The 19,553-nt window shown below is 51.2% G+C and overlaps 1 protein-coding gene across 2 annotated transcripts in view; it reads right to left on the bottom strand.

Annotated features, from left to right (window-relative positions):
• MAP3K13 (mitogen-activated protein kinase kinase kinase 13) overlaps positions 1-19,553 on the bottom strand; it is a 145,483-nt gene that overhangs the window by 2,386 nt on the left and 123,544 nt on the right. For both annotated transcript variants that reach the window (XM_052000047.1, XM_052000048.1), the window contains 11 exons: positions 13,594-14,153; positions 8,127-8,310; positions 6,876-7,067; positions 6,300-6,458; positions 4,695-4,853; positions 4,007-4,115; positions 3,461-3,570; positions 3,063-3,179; positions 2,375-2,512; positions 1,303-2,092; positions 268-335 (listed from right to left, as the gene is read on the bottom strand). In XM_052000047.1, the coding sequence (XP_051856007.1) occupies positions 268-335; positions 1,303-2,092; positions 2,375-2,512; positions 3,063-3,179; positions 3,461-3,570; positions 4,007-4,115; positions 4,695-4,853; positions 6,300-6,458; positions 6,876-7,067; positions 8,127-8,310; positions 13,594-14,086 (2,519 nt within the window). In that variant the 5' untranslated portion in view covers positions 14,087-14,153. The remainder of the gene's footprint in view (positions 1-267; positions 336-1,302; positions 2,093-2,374; positions 2,513-3,062; positions 3,180-3,460; positions 3,571-4,006; positions 4,116-4,694; positions 4,854-6,299; positions 6,459-6,875; positions 7,068-8,126; positions 8,311-13,593; positions 14,154-19,553) is intronic.

Below are 19,553 nucleotides of genomic sequence, written 5' to 3'. Positions count from 1 at the left end.
CCCGCAGAAGGCTCCAGGCGGGGCCTTCTGTGTGGAGGCTGTCCCCAGGGCCCCAGAGAGACCCCCCCCCCCCAATCTCAGCGGGCTGAGCCCAGGCTAGCCCATAAGGAAACAGGCTCGGGGTCTTGCGGGCAGGGAGGCTGCCCCCTTTCCTCTTGTGCCTCAGGCCTGCCACAGCAGCAGCTTCATGAACATGTGCCAACCGGACATCTGTTACCCCTGGGGCCGCCCCAGCCCAGCAGCCCCTGGGCCACCTGAGCGCGTTACCTCTGTCTTCGGGGAAACTCCACTTCACTGTCCACTTCTCCTTCCTCTTCCGAGGAGTCGTCCCCGCTCTGGGAAGGACAAGGAGAGACGGGCTTTAGGGCCCTTTCGAACCTCCCCAGAAAAGAAGCCGTCATCATTGCCCCTCATTGGGGACCCTGGATGCAGGCCAGGGAGGGCACGAGCTCGTCGGGGCCTTTCAGAGAGAAGGAAGTGGGGGGGAAGGGGGGAGACACCATCCCCCCACCCCTAGCCCATGACCCCACCATGATTTGAACCCATGGTCTCTGACTCACAAGCCAGGAGTCTCGTCCTCCTTATCCCGGGCTGTCCCCCACACCCAGTCCCCATGAAGCCCAAATCCAGACGGCTCGGCCCCAGGCTCCTGCCCCCCCAACCCTTCAGTGGGGGGGCCTGTGCCCTCCTTGCCCCTCCACCACCATCCTCTACAGGAAAGTAAGAGTAAGAAGAGAATTTCTGCTGGGAAGCCAGCAGGACCGTGGTCAGTGTCGAGGAAGAGCCAGAGAGCCTGAGCAAGTGCCCAAGGTCACGCTGGCTCATCCCCTGGTGCCCTGAGAGACGGCGGCTGGCCGAGACCCGGCCGCTTGGACAAGGTGCCCCCGGGGGCAGACACCCCCACCCTCCCAAGCTCACATTCGGGGGCGGGGGCAGCAAAGGTCATTTGGGCCGATTTTCCCTTGAGAGGCCTCAGTGAGAAGCCATGGCTGGGAGCCACAGGAGGCCCAGGGGAAGCAGAGTGTGTGTGTGTGGGGGTCCCATCATGGCTGAGGCTGCTCCCAGCTCTAAACTCTGGCCGGGACCTGGCACGTCGCCCCCTCATGTTCAGGGTAGAAAGTGCCGAAGGGACGATGTCCAGGGCTACTTAGTGGCAGAGTGGGGACTCCGGCCAGGCGTTCCGGCCTTTCTGGGCAGAGGGACCCGGGTCAGTCCTTAACTGGGGGAGAAGGCTCTTGTTTCTATGACAGCCGACTGGACGGGGGTCACCGGCCCCCGGGCGGCCGCCATCACCGGCCTTACCTTCTGAAGGGGTCTCGTTTTTCGAGGTAGCATCGGAGGGGTCATGTGCTGGCGGGGGCTGAAGGAGGACAGAGGCTGGCGGCCGTGGAACTGCGGAGCTCCCATCTTCTCGGAGCCCTGGCCAGCTTCACAGAGGCCGGCGTGGCCCGGGGCCGCGGGCAGGGGGAGGCTGGCGCTCTGGGCCTCTGGCTCTGAAGACGCTTCCTGCGGCCGGCCGGCCTCGGGCTGGCACTGGAGGCAGGGGTCGTGGGGGTCTGCCTGGCAGCGGGCCCAAGGGCCGGCCGGGCCCCCTGGGGGCTCGGAACTCTTCCAGCAGTCTGCCGCCATGGCCGTGGAGATGAGGTCGGGGCTGGAGCCGGCCACCTGTCTTTGCGCGTGGTTACTGAGCGGGCTGCGGAGGGCCGCCGCCGGCCCAAAGTACCGCAAGTTGTTAGCGCAGTTGGCGATGTCCTGTCCGTGCAGGTTGAGCCTGGGGTGGGGGTCAAGGGGTGAGGGCTTCGGGGGTGGGGGGTACTGCTGTTGCTGGGAGCCGTGGGGATGGGAAGGATGGAGGGGGGCGGGAGGCGGGCAGGGCGCCGCGGGCTGGGAGGAGGCCTCCTGCGCTGGCTGGTTTTTCAAGATGGCCACAAAGTCACTATGGCTCCCTTTGCTGTTGGCGCGACGGTGGCGGGGCTTGCTGCGGTAGCGGCCTTTGCTGCCCGGGGTCGATATTCTGGGGCTCCCGGAGCCCGGGGATGCCTGGGGCGCCACCTCTGTGGCGGGGATGCCTTCGGAGCGCAGGAGATCCGGCCTGGGAGGGAGGAAGCAGTTACCCCGACCTGGCCGGACTCAAGCTGAGGGACAGTGGTGGCCATGGAGGGAAGGCCACTGACCCACACACACACACACACACACACACACACACTTCAAATCAAGGGAAGCCTGGGGCCCAGTGACATCAGAGGTGCCTTCTGGCTTTGGAGCTGGCCAGGCCCGATGCCGCTTCCCCTCCCCCAGTGCCTCCAGGGTCCAGGCCCGATGCCCCCAGAGGCCTGCAGGATCCCAGGGCGGGGGTGGGGTGCTGGGGCCTCACCGTTTGGTGGGCAGCCCCGGCTTGTGAGCCACGCCCTTCCGCTTCATCAGCTTCTCCACGGCGTTGGGATGGATGATGGGTCTCACGGGGTGCCCTTTGTACGTGCCCGGGTACTTCTTCTCCACGGCCTGCTCGCGCCTGCGTAAGAAGACAAGGCGGAAGGAGGCTAGAAACCGCTGGCAAAGCTCCGCGCTCCCGGTCATGGGGCAGAGGAAGGGGCTCCCCAGAGGGGCTCCCGGAGCTCTGCCTTTCAGCCCCGAGGCCCCTGAGGAGCGGCGGCTATTTCCCAGAAAGTCACCCTCACAAGGAAAGGAGGAGGAGCCTCGGGATGATGGAGGATCGCCATGGGCACAGAGCCCTGGGGGCACAAAAAGAGGCCCAGCCTGGCCACAAATCTGTTCTAGACAGAGTGGGCACCTCGTCCCCTTGGGCTTGGGGGACACCTCGTCCCCCTGGGCTCCTGGTCCCCCTGGGCCGGGGCACTGGCGCCCTATTTCACCAGGGCCCATCAAACTGTGTTGGGGCTAGTCGGGCGCCGAGGGGACCCGGGGCCACCCCTGGGGGAGGGGCAGACCCCGCGGGGGGAGGGGCAGACCCCGCGGGGGGAGGGGCAGACCCCGCGGGGGGAGGGGCAGACCATGAGGGGGGAGGGGCAGACCCCGCGGGGGGAGGGGCAGACCCCGCGTACTTGATGAGCTCCTTCTCGCGGACCTCCAGCTGCAGCATGATGGCGCTCAGCTCCATGTACAGGTTATTGGCGCGCTCGAGTTTCCGCTCGTAATGTTCCCGGATGTCCAGCGCGTGCCTAGCCAAGAAACCACGGGGTTCAGGGAGAGCCGTCGCCCGCCGTCCTGCGGGCGACACCTCGGGGGCAGCCATGGGCGTGGTCACAAAAAGAGCGGGAAGAAAACGGGTGAACGGGCAGGGGCCCCAGCTCTCCCAGACTGACAGGGGGAGCCGGGGGCGGGACCTTGGGGGCGGGACTTCCGGGGACACCGCCCAGAAAGAAAGCGGGAAAGATCTGGGCAGAACCGGCCGGGGGTCAGACGGCAGCAGGAGAGCCCGAAGGGAGCCCCGGGAGGAGACCTGAGTTCTTCTCGGCGCCGCCGAATGAGCTCCTCGTCCAGCCGGTGGATGCAGGTCCCCTCGCTTTTGATCTTCTCGAAGTGTTTCTTCACTTCCTCCCTCCATTCGGCCTGTGAGAAGGGAAACCGAGGCACGGTCGGGGCCGCCCGCGGGGCCTCGGGGATCCGCAGAGCGACGCGCCCCCCGCAGCGGGGGCGGATGAAGGCTCCCGGACCGAGGCGGGCTCTGGGCCCTGGGCTTCCTCCCAGGGGGCGGGCGGGACCCCAGGCTGGGGAGCGAGATTCAAGGGAGCGCTGCATGAGCAGGGTCCGGCTGGCTCCGGGAGGCGGAGGGAGGGAAGCCGGCGCCGTTTGGCCGAGCACGGGCGGCCGCCACAGCACGGAGGCCTTGAACGCCAGGCTGAGGAGCCCGGATTTCGTCCTACGGGCAGCGGGGAGCCGGGGCCTTCTTGAGGCAGGGAGGGACGGCGGGGCCGGGCGGGGGAAGGGCGGGGCCGGGCGGGGCCGGGCGGGGCCGGGCGGGGCCGGGCGGGGGAAGGGCCCTCACCTGAGATTTGAAGTAGGTCTCCTGCGGCGTGGCGAGCACATCTGCAGAGGCGATGTCCAGATGCAGGAGCGTCTGGCGGAAGGAAGGCCGGTTGCGGGGCTTGCTCTGCCTAAAGTGGAGGCGGAGGGGGGAAGGGGCTGTGAGTGCCTCCGCTGGCTGCAGGGGCCGGGTCAGGAAGGCCCCAGGTACCGACGGTCTGGGCACATTGTTCACCTTCACCCGCCTCAAATTCCTTGTAAATGGGGATTCTAACCCCACTCTCCCACAGGCTGGCATTCAGTAGGTGCTTAATAAATGCTGGCTCGTTTCCTTTTTCCCTTCAAAGAATCACAGGTTTCAGGCTGGGAGAGATTCGAGGCCACCATAGGTAACTTCACTTTGCCGATGGGAAGACTGGGGCCCAGAGAGGCTGAATGTGTGAGGCTGGATTATCCAGGGCAGAATCTGAACCCAGTGCGCCCTGAGGCCTCCTGGCCGGCAGGGGCCGCCAGACCTTGCTGAGACCTAACATCTGGGGACCAAGCCTTGAGAGCCAGGACTCGGGCAGGTCTCCAGGGCGCTCCTCTCCTCCCCACTCAGACCTTTGGGTGGGAGGAAGGGCCTGGAGGAGGCACCGTGGGGGGCTTTGAGCCGCAGCCCGCCCTCCATGGGCCCCGCCCTCTCTGAGCTGGGGGGGAGGCCGGCTCACCAGGTCTGCTTCATGAGGATCTTGAACCCATCGGGACACGTGGAGGGGACGGGCAGGTGCAGGCTGTTGCTGCCCACGCCCCAGATGATGGCCGAGGAGTCCACGTCTTTGTACGGGATCTCCCCCGTCAGCAGCTCCCACAGCACCACGCCAAAGGACCTGCAACAAGGAAAGCCATCATGGGTACGTGGGGAGTGGGGCTGCTGGAGACAAGAAAGCTGCTAGCGGGGTGGCCACGGCCTCAGCTGCCCCCTCTGTGAGAACGAGGGCAGAGGACACGAGGTCCCTGAGCTGCCCGGGGGTCAGGGCACGGCCAACAGGGATTTTTCACTTTGCTTTGGCGGAAGAAGCGGGGGGAGCTCAGCTCTCCACGCCTCAGCCACTCCTAGGTGGAGAGCAAAGGTCGCTGGGCCTGTGGGGTCACTTTCCACCTGGGGCTCCCGTTAAAGCTGGCCAAAGGTGGCGGCTGCCATCTAGAGCCACTGGGGGCTCTGGGAGAGACTGTGGGAAGGCGGAGGAGCCCTCTGATCTCACAGATGAAGAAACTGAGGCACAAAGAGGGGAAGGCCCTTGCCGGGGTCACCGAGCCGGGAAGTGGCCGAGGCAGGATCCCAACAGGTCACTGTCTGGTCACTGTGACCGCCCCTGCAGTTGTAACTGGGACTGGGAACAGACTGAAGGGGCCGGCCTCATGGCTTACCTGCTGATGCCAGGCCAGTGGACATCACACCTGGGCTTCTCTGGGGCTTTAAAGTTTGAAGGGCTTTAGATAATCCCAGCAATGGGGAGACAAAGGTCAGGACATCAGTAATCCCATTTGACAGGAAGAGAGGCTAAGAGACTTGGTCAGGGCTGCCTACTGCGTGCAAAGCGAGGCTTGGGGGGCGATGAGAAAAGAGAAACGGGCGTGTTTTGCCTCTGGGAGCTGGTCCGGGCCTGGAGGGGGCCGAGAGACCGGATCCCCACTTCCTTTCTCTTTTTCAGGGAGCCTGCCTAGGTCAGCTACACAAAGACCATTGCAAAAGACCAAAACAAAGCACGAGGAGCCCACAACAGAGATTGCAGCGTTTGAGGGAAATGTCCCCAAAGAGGACCCTGGGTCTGCCGCTGCCTCTCTGTTCGGGGCCCAGGGCACGGCCATTCCCAGGTACATGAAGGTGAGGCCTTCTCAGCTCTGGGGAAGAACTGCATTTGTGAATGCCTCCTCTGTGCCGAGTGCTGAGATTCCGGGACAAAAATGGAACCATCCTGCTCTCCAGAGCCTTCCATGTGCCAGGGGCTCTCGGACTACAAAGACAAAAGTGTCATTGGGGCTCCCCTCTCCTGGGGGTCACAACACGGGCACAAATGGGAATCTTGGTTGTTTGTGTTTAGAGCAGGGTTAGGAGGAGATGCCAGGGAGCAGCAGAAGGAACTGAGCTGCCAACAGCTTGCCCAGGGGCCTCAGGCAGCCTTCCCCGTGTCTAGGGGACCCCACGACCACCCCTGTCCCCCCAATGCCCCGTTAATAGCCACAGGATCCCAGGCTCTCCAGCTGGAGTGACCTGCCCTTCTGGAAGGGGGAAAGGAGCCAATTGGGGGGTGGGGGGAGAGAGAGCCACTCACCAGATGTCCACTTTTTCCGAGACAGGCTCATTTCGGATCACTTCCGGGGCCATCCATGCCACGGTGCCAGCAAAGGACATTTTTGTGCTTTTATCACTGAGTTCTTTGGAGGTGCCGAAGTCAGAAATTTTGACCGCGTCTGTATGAGTGACTAATACACTAGAGAGAGACAGAGATTTGCAGGCTCGGGATTACTCCATCATACGGCACACAGCACCATGTACTCTGCTCCACACTTGGGTACAGTCACACAAAGCGAATCTAGCCTGTGCTCGAGGGCTTTACTGTGGAGGGACATGGAGCACAGCCGGAACTCGGGGAGGAGTCAGAAAGTGTGTCCATAGAAAGGACAAAGGAAGAGAGCAGGTTCTCAAAGCTGCCTGGCTTAGCCTCCCGCAGGAGGGCCTATCTGTGGGAAGCAAGCACAGGCTAGGAGAGCGTTGATTCACAGGCGAGATCTACAGCCTCAGCTCTCACTTCCTGCCACTCTTCCCCCATTGGGTCCCTCCTTCCCCCTGCCATCCCTCCCCCACTGGGTCCCTCCTTCCCCCTGCCATCCCTTTGGACTCCACTCACTTAGGGGATTTGAGGTCCCGATGGATGATCTTATGTAGATGTAAGTAATTCATGCCGCTGGCAATCCCTGTGGACCAGTCCACCAGCAGGCGGGGAGTGATCTTTCTTCCAGCTCGCAAGACCTCGTAGAGCTGTCCATGAGCACAATATTCCATGATGATGCAATAACACGGGGCCTGGGTACAAACACCCCTTCCAGGAAGAAAAAGAAAAAGGCCCAGTGACGTTACTAGAGGGTCATTTTTAATGCTAGACAAAGTTTCTGAAGAAGAGCCTTGTTAGGAGTAATGATGAATCCAGGGCCCAGATTAAGCACCTGCTCTGGCAGCTCGGGCACCGAGTGTGCCAAAGGAAAGTGGAAGCAGTCTGCCTCCGGCCTTCTACTCCATTTGTTGGAAAAACAAAATGCTTGTGAATGTGTGTGAGTGTGCATGTGTGTGTATATGTATGTATTTGTAAATGCGAGTGTGTGTATGTGTGTACATGTGTATGTGGGAGGGTGACTGTGAGAGGGCGTGTGTGAATGTATGTGAGAGTACGTATGTATGTGTGGGTGAATTGTGTTTGAGTATTGGGGGGGGGTGTCCATGGGAGAGTGAGTGTGATGTCTGAGTGTATGTGTGAGTGTGTGTTAGTGTATGTATGTGAGTGATTGTGTCAGTGTGTGTTGCCCACTAGGATCCCCCAGTCTAACCTCATTTTATAGAGGGAAACAGGCAAAGGGAAGGGCCAGGACCTGCCCCTTACCAGTGCAGAGGCAGCAGAACTGACCCCCCCATCCTCCCTCTTATCCTAGCATTGAATTAAGGGACCTTCAGGGCCATCTGCACTCCCTACGCCCCCCACTTTTACAGGAGAAGGCAAGGGCTGCAGAGGTCAGAGGTCATCATGTGGGGCACTCTCCAGACACATGTCCAGAGATCCTAAGGAGGAAGGGAAGGAGCTGAGGGGAGAGCCCCGGGGGTCCTGACACTCAGGCAGCCCCTTATTTGAGTTACACCCTGGGACAGCGGCCGCTGGCATCAGACCGCACTGGATAATGGGGACTAAAGCACAGGGGGCTGACCCTGTCAGGCTCTGCCGAGGCTCTACAACGCTCACCTCGCTGGCCCCTTACAGCCCTGGTGGGGCTTTAAAATAGGAGAAAGCGGCCCGGCCGTCCGTGGCCTGCACTCACTGGCTGATAGCCGGAGCCACCTCCTCTGCACGCTGGAATGACCGCCACCCACCAAGGGGACGGGGCCCACTTACTTGAAGGCGATGATGTTGGGGTGTTTCAGCTTCCGCAGGTGCTTGATGTCCGTCTCGTTCTGCTCCCTCACCTTCTTAATGGCCACCTCCTCTGCCCGGAACTTGCCCAAGAAGACGGCCCCTTGGGCTCCGCTGCCCAGCCACTGCAGCTCCGAGATCTCCTCGAAGGGGACTTCCCACGTATCTGGGCGCACGAGGGAGAGACGGACATGAAGAGATCCCTGTCTGAGGCCCTGTGGGAGCCCCCCACTCTACTGCCCTCTGGGTCATGGCACGTGGACCCTGGTTTATGGACAATACAGGATTACAGGACACAGACTAAACCATCGGAGGTAGAGCTAGAAAGAACCGGGTCTCCTGGGCCAGACACTTCCTTTTGAAAAATGAAATATCTGTGGATCACAATACAGCATTTTTACCTTTTTTGTTGGGCGAGGGCAGGAAAGGAGGGAGAAAAATTTGGAATACAGGTTTTGTAAGGGTAAATGTTGACATTTATCTTCACATGTATTTTGAAAATAAAAAGCTATTAGAAAATAAAACTCATTAGACAAAAAGAAAAATGAATCTGCACCCTCTTTTGTTTTCATCCACATGGCCCACTGTATGCCATCTGATCCTCCCTTGCCCAGAGTGCCAGCTTTGCAAGAAATTAAAAACGGGCTGTGAATGTCGATTCTGAGAATACAAAGACAAAGATGAAAACAAGAGGTTTTGACTTCAAGGAATTTGTGTTCTACTTTGGGGGCTGCAGGAGAACACAACATGGAGGCAGAAAAATGAACCCACGACAATCTGAAGGAGAAGGTGCCGGAGCAGGCAGAGGAGGGTCGATTCAGTGAGCCGAGAAGGTGCAGTTTTAGCTCTGAAAGAAAACTGACTCCCCATTCATTGGAACAGTGAAGGATGAGCAAGTTGGAGGAGAAAGGGAGACATGGGCACTGCACATGCCAGCTCTGATGTCGGCACTGCCCAGAGATGCACCATTCCTGATTTCTCAGCTTGGAAGTTTGAAGGCAGGGACTCAGAAGCCATCTAGTGAGCCTCGCTCTCATTTTACAGAGCCTGCAGATGTCCTGTGATTCTGATTGAGTGATTCTGCCAGGCTTCTTGCTCCCTAAGCAACACACTTACACAGGCAATGTTTGATGGTGTTTGGGACACTCGACTGGGTTAGATTGGATCCCTTACCTAAAGAGAGCAGGGGATCTGCAGGTTCAAATGGCTGCAGTGATTAGGAATTCTGTCAATTTAATTCTCGCCACAATGCCTCAGTTTCTCCTCAATTTGTCCACTAATGATCGCTTTATTTAAAGCTGGCGGGACCTGCTTACCCTGTAGAGTTGGGTTTATAAAGGTTTCTGTAGCTCCCTTGATTCACTTGAGTAAAATTCTGACCCGCTCTTTGTCAGGCCATTCAGGGCTGCTTGCCTGGCTCTGCCGTGTACATTGCTTCCTACCTCTCAGAACGGGAACCACCAGAGTGAGGAGGAGATGGGCACACGGACACACCCTCGATGTCCTTTGTCCATTTGAGTAACCACATAACTCAGGGAGGGTGGGCAACAAGGGATATGAAGATTTTTAACCAAATTTTAAAAGAATCATTTTTACCCCCTGTTCACCAATCCTTGCACAAGCGCTGCTAAGTAAAATCCCTTTTCCCTGGACACTCTGTAGCAGCAGTGCCAGGGATCACGAACATGGCAACAGGCAGTTGGAAGGATTGAGGAAAGTCTGGCCCTTTTGGATTGGAAAGTTGAGGACTGGGCTGTCGTTGCTTTGGGATGTCCTGACCCTCTCCCCATGACAGCCTTGATGCCTTCTCTGCCTCATCTCCACAGCCCAACATCTGTGGCGGGGATTGTTCTACAGGGACCCCCATCACTCTGCAGAGTTATATGAGAAGTCATAGAATATTTGGCAATTCCAGGATAAAACACAATCTCCTTCGCTGGGCAAACAGGGCCTTCCCTCCAGCCCACCTCTCCAGCCTCATCTCCCAGTATTCTCCTTCATATAGTCTGTTCCAGCCAAGCTGGCTTCCATGCCGTTTTCAGATCTCAGCACGTCCTTTCCTAAACTCAACTAGAAAAGGGGGCCACTAAGCTGTGCCTATAGATCCCTGCTGCAACATCCCAAGTTTTAAAATGCAACATTATTCCTATTTTGTTGGATTTCCCAATTACTTTTTAATTTGGTCTGGGTGGCGTTCGGGAGGGGGACGCCCCGTGTTGGCTGCCTTAGACTTAGACCAACCTTCCCATGCCTGAATGCACTCCCAAATACCATCACCTCCTGATCCCAGAATTCTTTTTTCCTTTAAGGCTCAGTTCAGTGATCACCTCCTCTGAGAAACCTTCCCCAGTTTCCCCTGGATGAGAGCTTTTTTTTCTCCTCAAATGTTCCATACACATACATGTTATCTAGCCGTCTCCTTTGACCCCATCATTCCCTATTTTGTGTAGTATTTAACTGTGTCCATATCACACATCCCCTCAGTGGACTACAAGTTCCGCAAGAACGGGGACCGCTTCATTTCTGTCTCTGAAGCCCAGTTTCACACCGGGCAGGCTATTAATTCAGCTTATTTCTTCATCTGGCCAAAGGAAACGAGCAGTTGTTAAACAAAGACACTCAATCACCTGAACACCCTAATTGTCAGAGAATTAATTACCAGCCCTAATTGCCCGAGACAACACTAAATCAGACCAGCAAAAATGGCACAATTAGGAACAAGCCAGTGTGGCAGGAGCTGTGGAAGAGACGGCTCCATTCATTTGCCGCTGGAGGGTTGGTTCAACTATCCTGGAAAACTCTGAGACGATAACTAAGAGCTACCCAACTACTTGTGCCCCTTGTTAAAGGAAGTCGGTGTCAGATAGAGATGGACCATAGTGTGAGTGCGTACACACATGTGTGTTTATGTGCATCTACTTACATCTACATATGTACACAATGCACAATACAGGTGTGTGTACATTTATGTACATATAACATATAAATGTGTATCTATTAGATGTCAGCTCTATTTGTCCCAGTCCAAACCTGAAAATAAATTATGTCCAATGATTCAGGAAGGAGATGTTCCTGCACTATAAAGAACAATGAACATAAATAATTCAGAACCATATGGGAAGACTAGCATCCAGCAATGTAAAGTGGAGAAAGCAGAGCCAAAAGGCTCTGTGAGAAAGTAAAAGAAAATGGGTCTAAAAGACATTCAGACTGAGATCAAACAATTTTAGGCCAATTTTAGACCAAGTCCTTCCTTTCTGTTAATAAACCGTAAAGGACAGAAATGGCAAGTGACAGGCCCGTCAAGAAAAATCACTCAAGGAAGCACTTTTGCTGACTTTGTTTTTTTAAGGGAACATACTATGTTTTTTGGGGGAAAGAGAATGAGTCAAAACATTTCAATTTTTAAAATCTTGTTGAATTGAACCTCATCTAATGGCGTCATTTTATTCAGGAGGAGACCCAGTGAGAGGTCACGGAGGCTATATAATAACATGCATTTTATATAATAACTACATTATAGTAATAACTATCTAAAATTTCAATGTGGGTTAGCACTAATTGTTAAGAACTTCTTCCCCTTCCTCTCACGGACTGGACAGAAAAAAGCTAATGTTTCTTCTATACATTGGGCCTTAAAATATTAGAAAACAGCTCTTGTGCACCAGAGGCGCCAAATATGTGCTGGAGTTGGGGGAATGTGGCCACCAACACTCTCAAGGGTGGTCCAAAGCAGATTAAAATGCAACTGGGAAACAAAAGGAACAAAAGTACAATAAAGCATTGATAATAATATACGACAACATGTGTCCCAGAGATCCTTGTGCACGACTTTGTGGCCTCTATTCCTATTTGACCTGGACACCACTGGGGTAGCCCGTGCTCCAGGTCAAAAGCTCCCCATCTCCTTCAGGTGATTCTCATAAAGCACGGCCTCACTGCTCACAACTTGTGCGACCTTGGGCCCAGCATGTAACCCTTGGCCCTGATTTCCTCATTTGAAGAAGGAGGTTGTAATAGCTGGTTTCAGGGATCCTCTAAACTTCAATCCATGATCCACAAGATCCCTCTATGGGATCTTTCCCTCTGTCTGACCTTCGTGGGCTGTAAGTCTTATAGAACATATACTTATGTGTTTCATAAGCACCGATTCACGACTCCGTTAATAATGAATGTGCTTCTCTTTGATCAGCAACTCCAGAAAGTGCCATTTTTGTCTTTTGTTACCTTGGCTAATCTGAGATGTATGAAGTGAAACTTCAGGGTAGTTCTGATCGTCATTTTTCTTGTAATAAGTGATCTGGAACAATCTTTCATGTGATTGTTCATATTTTTCATTTCTTTATTTCAAAATTGCTCGTTATATCCATTAACCCACTTACCTATTGGATTTGTATGAAGTGTAGTTTTCAGTTCCACTGACTTTTGTGCTGTTCCTGTACTTTAATCTCTTTTTCTTGAGGATTTCTAAATTTAGACTAGGAACTTTTTAGAGCTAGGGGACTAGGGATAGTATCTGCAATGTCTTTGATTTGGGAAATTTTTAAAAAAAAACTTTCTTTTATTTAATATTTTTATTTTTCCTCAGTTACATTTAATGTGGTTTTTTGAGTTCCAAATTCTCTCCCTCTTTTATTTCCTCTCCCTTCCCTGAGATAGTAAATAATTATTTTACATAGAGTCATACAAAAAGATCTCTATACTTGCCATGTTACAAAAGAAAACACAGACCAAAAAAAACCCCCTGATTTGGGGAATTTGGATATGAGACCTCTCTTCTCAGATGCAGGTCACCCTCCTCTATAACTTGGAACACCGCCTGGAACACTGAGAGATTAAAGCATTTGCCCAGAGACAGAATTAAGTAAAAAACTATTCATGTCCCCGATTATGGAAGACAAATGGAAAGGGACTTTGATGAATGATCTCAGCCTTTAAATAAACTGTCCTGTTCTTTTGTGGGTGGGACAACAAAGTAGCCCGAGTGGGGAAAACATCAAGCAAGAGAAGATGTGCTAGCACCCCCAGCCCTCTAATGAGGGGCCACCGGGGTTGTTTCAGAAAAGTTGAAAGGACCATTGAAAGGATTTGGTGGGCTTTGGGGGCTTCTCTGCAGTGGGGAAAGACATAGAAAATGAGGAGTGAGAGGATACTCTAGAAGTGAGCAGGAATAACAGCAGCGCTTTGGATTCAGTGCCTCAGGCTGAAATTCATGTTCTGCTATTTAATCTCTCTGGGTTTGTTTCCTTCATTTGTAAAGCTGGACTCCAGCATTAGAACCTCATGGCCTCTGAGATGAGGTCCAGCTCTAGAACCTAAAGGCCTCTGAGGCACAGCCCAGCTCTAGAACTAGAACATCTCTCTCTGGGCCTCAGTTTCCCTGTCTGTAAAACGAGAGGGCTGGCTGTTCCCCCTGGATCCCCAGGGCTCCCCACAATCCAGCGCATACCTTGCTGCTGGAGCTTGTAGTCTGTGGAGTAGGCTTTGCCTATGATGTTCCACACCGGCCTCAGGCAGCCGAAAAGTCCTTCGAGGAAGCCGCCGCTCCCGCTCCCTGATCTGCTGAACTGGACCTTGACGTCCTCGGTGCCGCTGGTGTTCTCCCCATCGCCCGCATGACCATTGCCCTGAGAAGTGGCCATCTCAGATTCCTCTTGTTCCCTGAGCTGCAGGACACTGTTCTCAAAGTGGTCCCTTGAGTCCTCGCTGACACTAGTGAGGGCAGTTGTGGCGATGGGGCTGGTCAGGCCCTCCGTCAGCTCGGCTCGCAGAACCCCCTTGTCTCCCACGTCCTCAAAGAGCTTGGGAGAAGGGTGGTTCCTGGGGGACGTGCGTTCCTCATGGAGCCCGCCAAAAGCTCTGTTCTCACTCAGGGTCAGAGTGGGAGAGGAAGCCCAGCTTAGCTGCTCCTGAGGGCTGCTCATTGTGCCATGGGTGTGCATAAGAACTGGGGAGGATGTCTGGAGAATGGCTTGAGGACAGTCCCGTAGCAAGTAAGGGCTTCAGGATCTAGGGAGAACAAAAAAAAAAATGTATGAGTTCATAGAATCATAGGTCTGGAGGTGAGGAGGAATCCCTGGGGGAGGAAACTGGGCATGTGTGGGTTCCTGACTCTACATCCACTGCACTCTGCGTTACTGAATTGGGGGACCCCCATCCAGGAGGCATTGGCAAGGATTCAGAGCAGACAGGAAAGAGGCAGAAGGGGAGGGCCTTGTAAAGTTTTCCCAATGCTGAGCCAGTGGAGAAGCTGAAGAGCACTATTGCTTCCTTCATGGTCAAGCAAGAACAGAATCTCATCTGAGCCCTTTGAGAGATAGGAAAGAGAAAAAAGGTAACACTCAGTACTGCATTTATTGGAGGGGGTTAAAAAAAAACTTCTGCTTATTTGTATCCACATCCCAAAGTCCTTGATAGAGAGTGAAGAAGGAAAGTGGAGAAAGTTGGGGAAACTTCAGCACCCTGGCTAGCTCCTACTTCTTGGGAACAGTAAGGGACTTGAGAGCCTTTTTGTTTAATCCATATTAGACAGGAAGTCCTGAAACAAAAAACTGGACAAGCAGTCCTCTAGACTCCCCTGGGAGATGTCTTAGAGACCAAGAAGCAGTCCGTTCCATGTTCCTTCATCAAGCCTAAATGTGCCTCTTTGAAGTTTCCCCTACAGTCCCTGCTCTCTGTTCTGTCTTAAACATATGGAAAAGCCCTTCTAATTCTGGAAGATGACTATCCTGCTCTCCGTGAGATTTTTCTTCTCCAGGCCAAGGATTCCCATTTGTTCAATTGAACACAGCTCTTCCCATCATGGCTGACTTCCTCCTCCATCCTACTATTGTCCTTCCTGAACTGTGGAGTCTCATTTTTGAGCGGTAGCCAAGAATGGAACCAATAATATTCTTGTTCCAGACTCTAGGCCTCTTTTACTGAATCTCAAGTCAATAGGATCTTTGTGATTGTTCCTGTATCAAGGCTCTGCACACACTGGGTTTGCAGGCTTTATGCCTTCAACCTTCCAAACTCTTTTTTTCCCTAGCTAGATTTGGTACAAGAATCTTCAAGTTCATGCATTGGATTTGGGATCAAAAAAGACAGATTCAAATCAGGCTCCGACACTTAATAACTGCATGATCATGGGGGTAAAGGGGAGAGACATGCACATTTAGGCTTCTTTGGTCTCAGTTTCCTTATCTGTAAAATGAGAGGGAATAGAGCAGATCAGCTCAAGTTATTCTTCTGTCTCTAAGGTTTATAATCCTAAATCCCTTTACTCTCAGGTCCCTGCTTTCTTTGTAAAATGAGGCAAATTAAATTTGAAGCATTTGTTCTTGCTCAGCATTGTTCTCACCATTGGAAGCCATACGTGGACTTCATTATGTACTTATACAGAAAAGCAAGCTTGACAAAACAGATTCTTAGCATCCCAATTATCTCTCTCCTTCTGTTACTATCTATAGAAAGATTTTATTTGCTATTGGGCAGGCCCAGAAATTTTTTTATAAGAAAGACCGCCAAAATCAGAAGAAATAAATTCAAATCCCACTTGTCACTCATATTGCCTGTGATATGGCCCAGTAAGGGAACCTTTCTGAGCCTTGGTTTCCTCACTTGTAAAATTCACAATTCGAACTCAATGGCCCCTAAAGTCCCTTCATCTCGAGAAATATAAGAGCCAATACAGAGAAGGTCCAGCGTGTAGACAGAATCATCTGATTTTAAAATGATTTTTAATCATTTCACAATAATTTCTCCTACCTGTGCCAAAATATATATATACATATATATATATACACACACACACATATATATATTGATTATAAGGAGATATCATAATAAACAAACATTTTCATCCTACTATCTCTCGTATGTGCAAAAGCTTTGTATCATTTGATGCTGTTTGGTCCTCAAAGAATTCTTGACTTCTGCTCCTTCTAGAGCAGAGCAAAGAGGGAAAAAGAAGGGGAACAACAGCTGTTTGCTCCCCAGGTCACATGGGCATGCTGCCAGCCACCTTGGCTCTGCTCCAAAATCATAGAGAGAAAGAAGACTTGATATGTTATCCTAAGATGTCCTATAATTCTCATATTTTCATTTGAACTCAGGACATCTTATGACTAGTATTTCCTCCCTCGATTAATATATACGGAGGAGGAAAAGTATGTGATTGCAAGGATTCAGTAGAAATACGGGTGAAATTGGCCAATTTTGATCTTTGACCCCTAATAGAATTTCTCATCTAACTATAGTCAGATTTAAAGCTGAAACCTGGCTTTATTCTTCGCATTCTTTTCTATGCTGCTCTGCCATGCTAAGCATGGGCACCATCTTGCCTGTTCCTGAATAAATTTCTGGATATTCTGGTCTAAATACCGAGATGACTCAAATGGCTCTGTGATCTCATCTATTTGTCCTTCCAGCAATAAAACTCACCATCCACCTCTGCTATGTGCATTTCACACAGATGATTAGAATATCTACCATAAAACAGATAGTCTCTTTCATATTCGAGTATCATTATTTTAATCAATATCTTAAAACTAAATTACTTATTTGTAGTCATAAAACCAGAGGGTCAGCTTAGGAACAGACTTTTCCACCCAGACTCCATTTTAGTTTTGTTTAGAAAAAAAAAAGAATAAACAAACATGTTTTTCCCCCCAAATAGAATAAAAAGAAAACCATAAAAATATCAAATATTATCTACAGATTTCCAAAACAAATGTACCTAATTCTAAGAAACTTGCGAATAGATTTATACGTAGAGGAAAGAGTCAGGACCCAGGGCTGAATCTTGACTGCTCTTTTTCACCTGTGTGACCCTGAACAAGTCTCTTAATCTCTTCTTGTGTTTCAGTTGCTTCATCTGTACAGGGAAGTCCATAATGATATCTTAGGCAAGAGTGTGTTCTGATTTCTCCAATTCTATAGTACAGGGAGCTATCTGCAAAGTTGAAACTATATTAAATAGTGCAGAGAAGGGTGAGTAAGACACAGTTCTTGCCCTCTAGTGTTCATGGGCTGCAAAGGAATCAGAGATTTTCAGGGACCCAGAGACAAAGACTGGGGCAGTTTAGAGCCATTCTGGGACGAGGAACAACCTAAATCACTGTGATCTAAAGAAGGACAAAGACCCAGAAAACAGGCCCAGGAGGGCAAGAAGATAGAGCTGGCCAGCAGTTAACAAGCTGCCCTGGACACGGGAAATTGGATGCTACAATAAGAAGCTTAGCAGACAAGCTGATTGCCGAGTTATCCCAGAGGGAGACCCAGCTGGTTAGGAAGGCAAAATGATTACTGAATTATTCAAGGAGACCTAGCAGTATAAGAAGCCTACGGTTTCAGCAGCACTTTTATTATAACAAAGAATTAGAAACTAAGAAGGTGTCCGTCAACTGGAATACACACACATACACATTCATATCGGGGAATATCATTATGTGATGAGAATTGAAAAATATATATTCAGAATTGATGAAGACTAAAGTGAGCAGAATGTTAGAGAAATAATTTTTAAAAAACACCACAGCCTTAAAAGATTTTGAAATCCTGATCAAAGCAATGAGCAGTCATTTGGTTCCAGGACAATGCCCGTTACTTACCTGCCATGAGGCTGTGAGATGGGGAATGAGATGCTTGAACAATGTTTGAATTTCTTTTGCTCAACTAGATTTATTTTTGATAAAGGAGATTGTTCTTTTTTGAAGTTGGTGAGGAAGAGATAGTCGAGGAAGGTACAAGGAAAAAATGTCAGTAGAATTTCTTAAAAGTACAAAAGAAGATTCTTAAAAATTTCAATAGTATAGAAAGAGATACAGACAAGCAAGGTAATTTTGAAACTAGCGAGATAAATTTAACAATGTAAGTTAAATGTATTAGAAATCTGTGGTTTCGCATTTAATTCTTTTTATGGAAGTATTCCTGGTTGATGATGTTTGTCAAGTACAAAATTTTTTTTAAAAGTGTATTTTAAATTCGAAATCTGATTGCTGATGGATGAGTTATTCACGAGGGAGACCCAGTAAGTTAAGGAGCTTAGTGGGCAAGCTGATTGCCAATCTAGCCATGAGGGAGACCCTGCCGATTAAGACCTCTGCAGTCTTGGGTAGGTTTTGCCCTCCCCCTCCCTTTTCTCGGAGGATGGCTCTGTGGTAGCTTGACAGGCAATAAGCTGGTCTCTTTGGAACGCTATAATATAATTGGAACTCTTTGGTCTAAGAGAACAGATTCACCCTCCAGTCTGACAAGGGAACAATGCTGGAAGGTCTATCGCAGACAAGATTTCTAAGCAAGGTAGGCAGGTGGCCTTAGCCTTGCTGAGCCGTGCTTGCTTTCAGGCACAGTTAACACAGCCAGGAAAGACTGCTCTTCACACTGTTCAAAAACCTGACACAAGTCTTGGACAATGTTTTCTCCAAACTTTGCATGGCCTGAATGACACTGCACCTCTTTTTCCTGCTCTTAAATGAATAGTATTTTTGCCTAAAGGTCTGCACAGTGATGGGGGGAATCAGTGATGAGAAAGGGAAGCCAGAGAGCAAGGGTTGCTGGGAGAAAATAAGTGGGAATAGGATGGAAAGAATGGAGATTCTCCCTTGCCTGATCTGAGAAACTGGCAAACCAGATGCCCATGTAAGGGAGCCATGAGAAATGCCAAGAAGGTAGAGAAAGGAAGGAGGAAGGAGGCCATCAAACAGTAGGAATTAGCTTAGACAAGAGGAGGGAGAACTCAAGATCAAGGCTACAAATGACCTAAGGAACTTACACACTTAATGGACATTGAATGGGGGGAAAGGAGGTCGTCATCTTCTTATAATCCTCTTAATAAAGTTTTTCCCTTGAAATCCACATATTGGGCTTTAGAGTAGATAACATTCAACTAATTCATTAAATGTTAATTAATATATAATTTACATGTTTCCCCAGTTTTCCTGGCTGGGGACTATTAGTCAGTAAAGGGACAAGTTCCTAGAGATTGTATGGGACAGGTCGGGTGCAAGACCCCCTTCCCAATCTAATGAACTAATCAGAGACATCATCAGGTACAAAGAGAAGGCATTTATTTAATTCCTGCAGGGAAAGGCCTAGGCACACACTTGGGAGCTATCCCAGCTCCCGCCATGTGCTCCTGGAACCTGACCTGCTCCCGGCTTGTCCAGGGTTTAAACACAAAAGACTCAAGCCTTCTCATTGGATAGATTGGATAGATAGATAAGATGTAACTGTCCTTGGCCAATGATCACTAATGCTGGCTACCTCCCCCATCTCCTGCAACTTCCTGCATTTCCAGGTTCAAAGTTCACTCCTCCAGAGAACAAATGACTCCTCAAAGTTCTAAAATTCTGGGAACAGGGATCATGTGACAATTCTGAGAAATATTTCTTCCAATCAGTCCCATTCAAGATTGTCCCCAGACTC

Source organism: Antechinus flavipes, chromosome 4, assembly GCF_016432865.1.
Source record: "Antechinus flavipes isolate AdamAnt ecotype Samford, QLD, Australia chromosome 4, AdamAnt_v2, whole genome shotgun sequence".
NCBI classification, from domain to species: Eukaryota; Metazoa; Chordata; class Mammalia; order Dasyuromorphia; family Dasyuridae; genus Antechinus; species Antechinus flavipes.
Note: the sequence above shows the minus strand (reverse complement) of the source record. Positions and strands in the feature narration are given on the sequence as shown.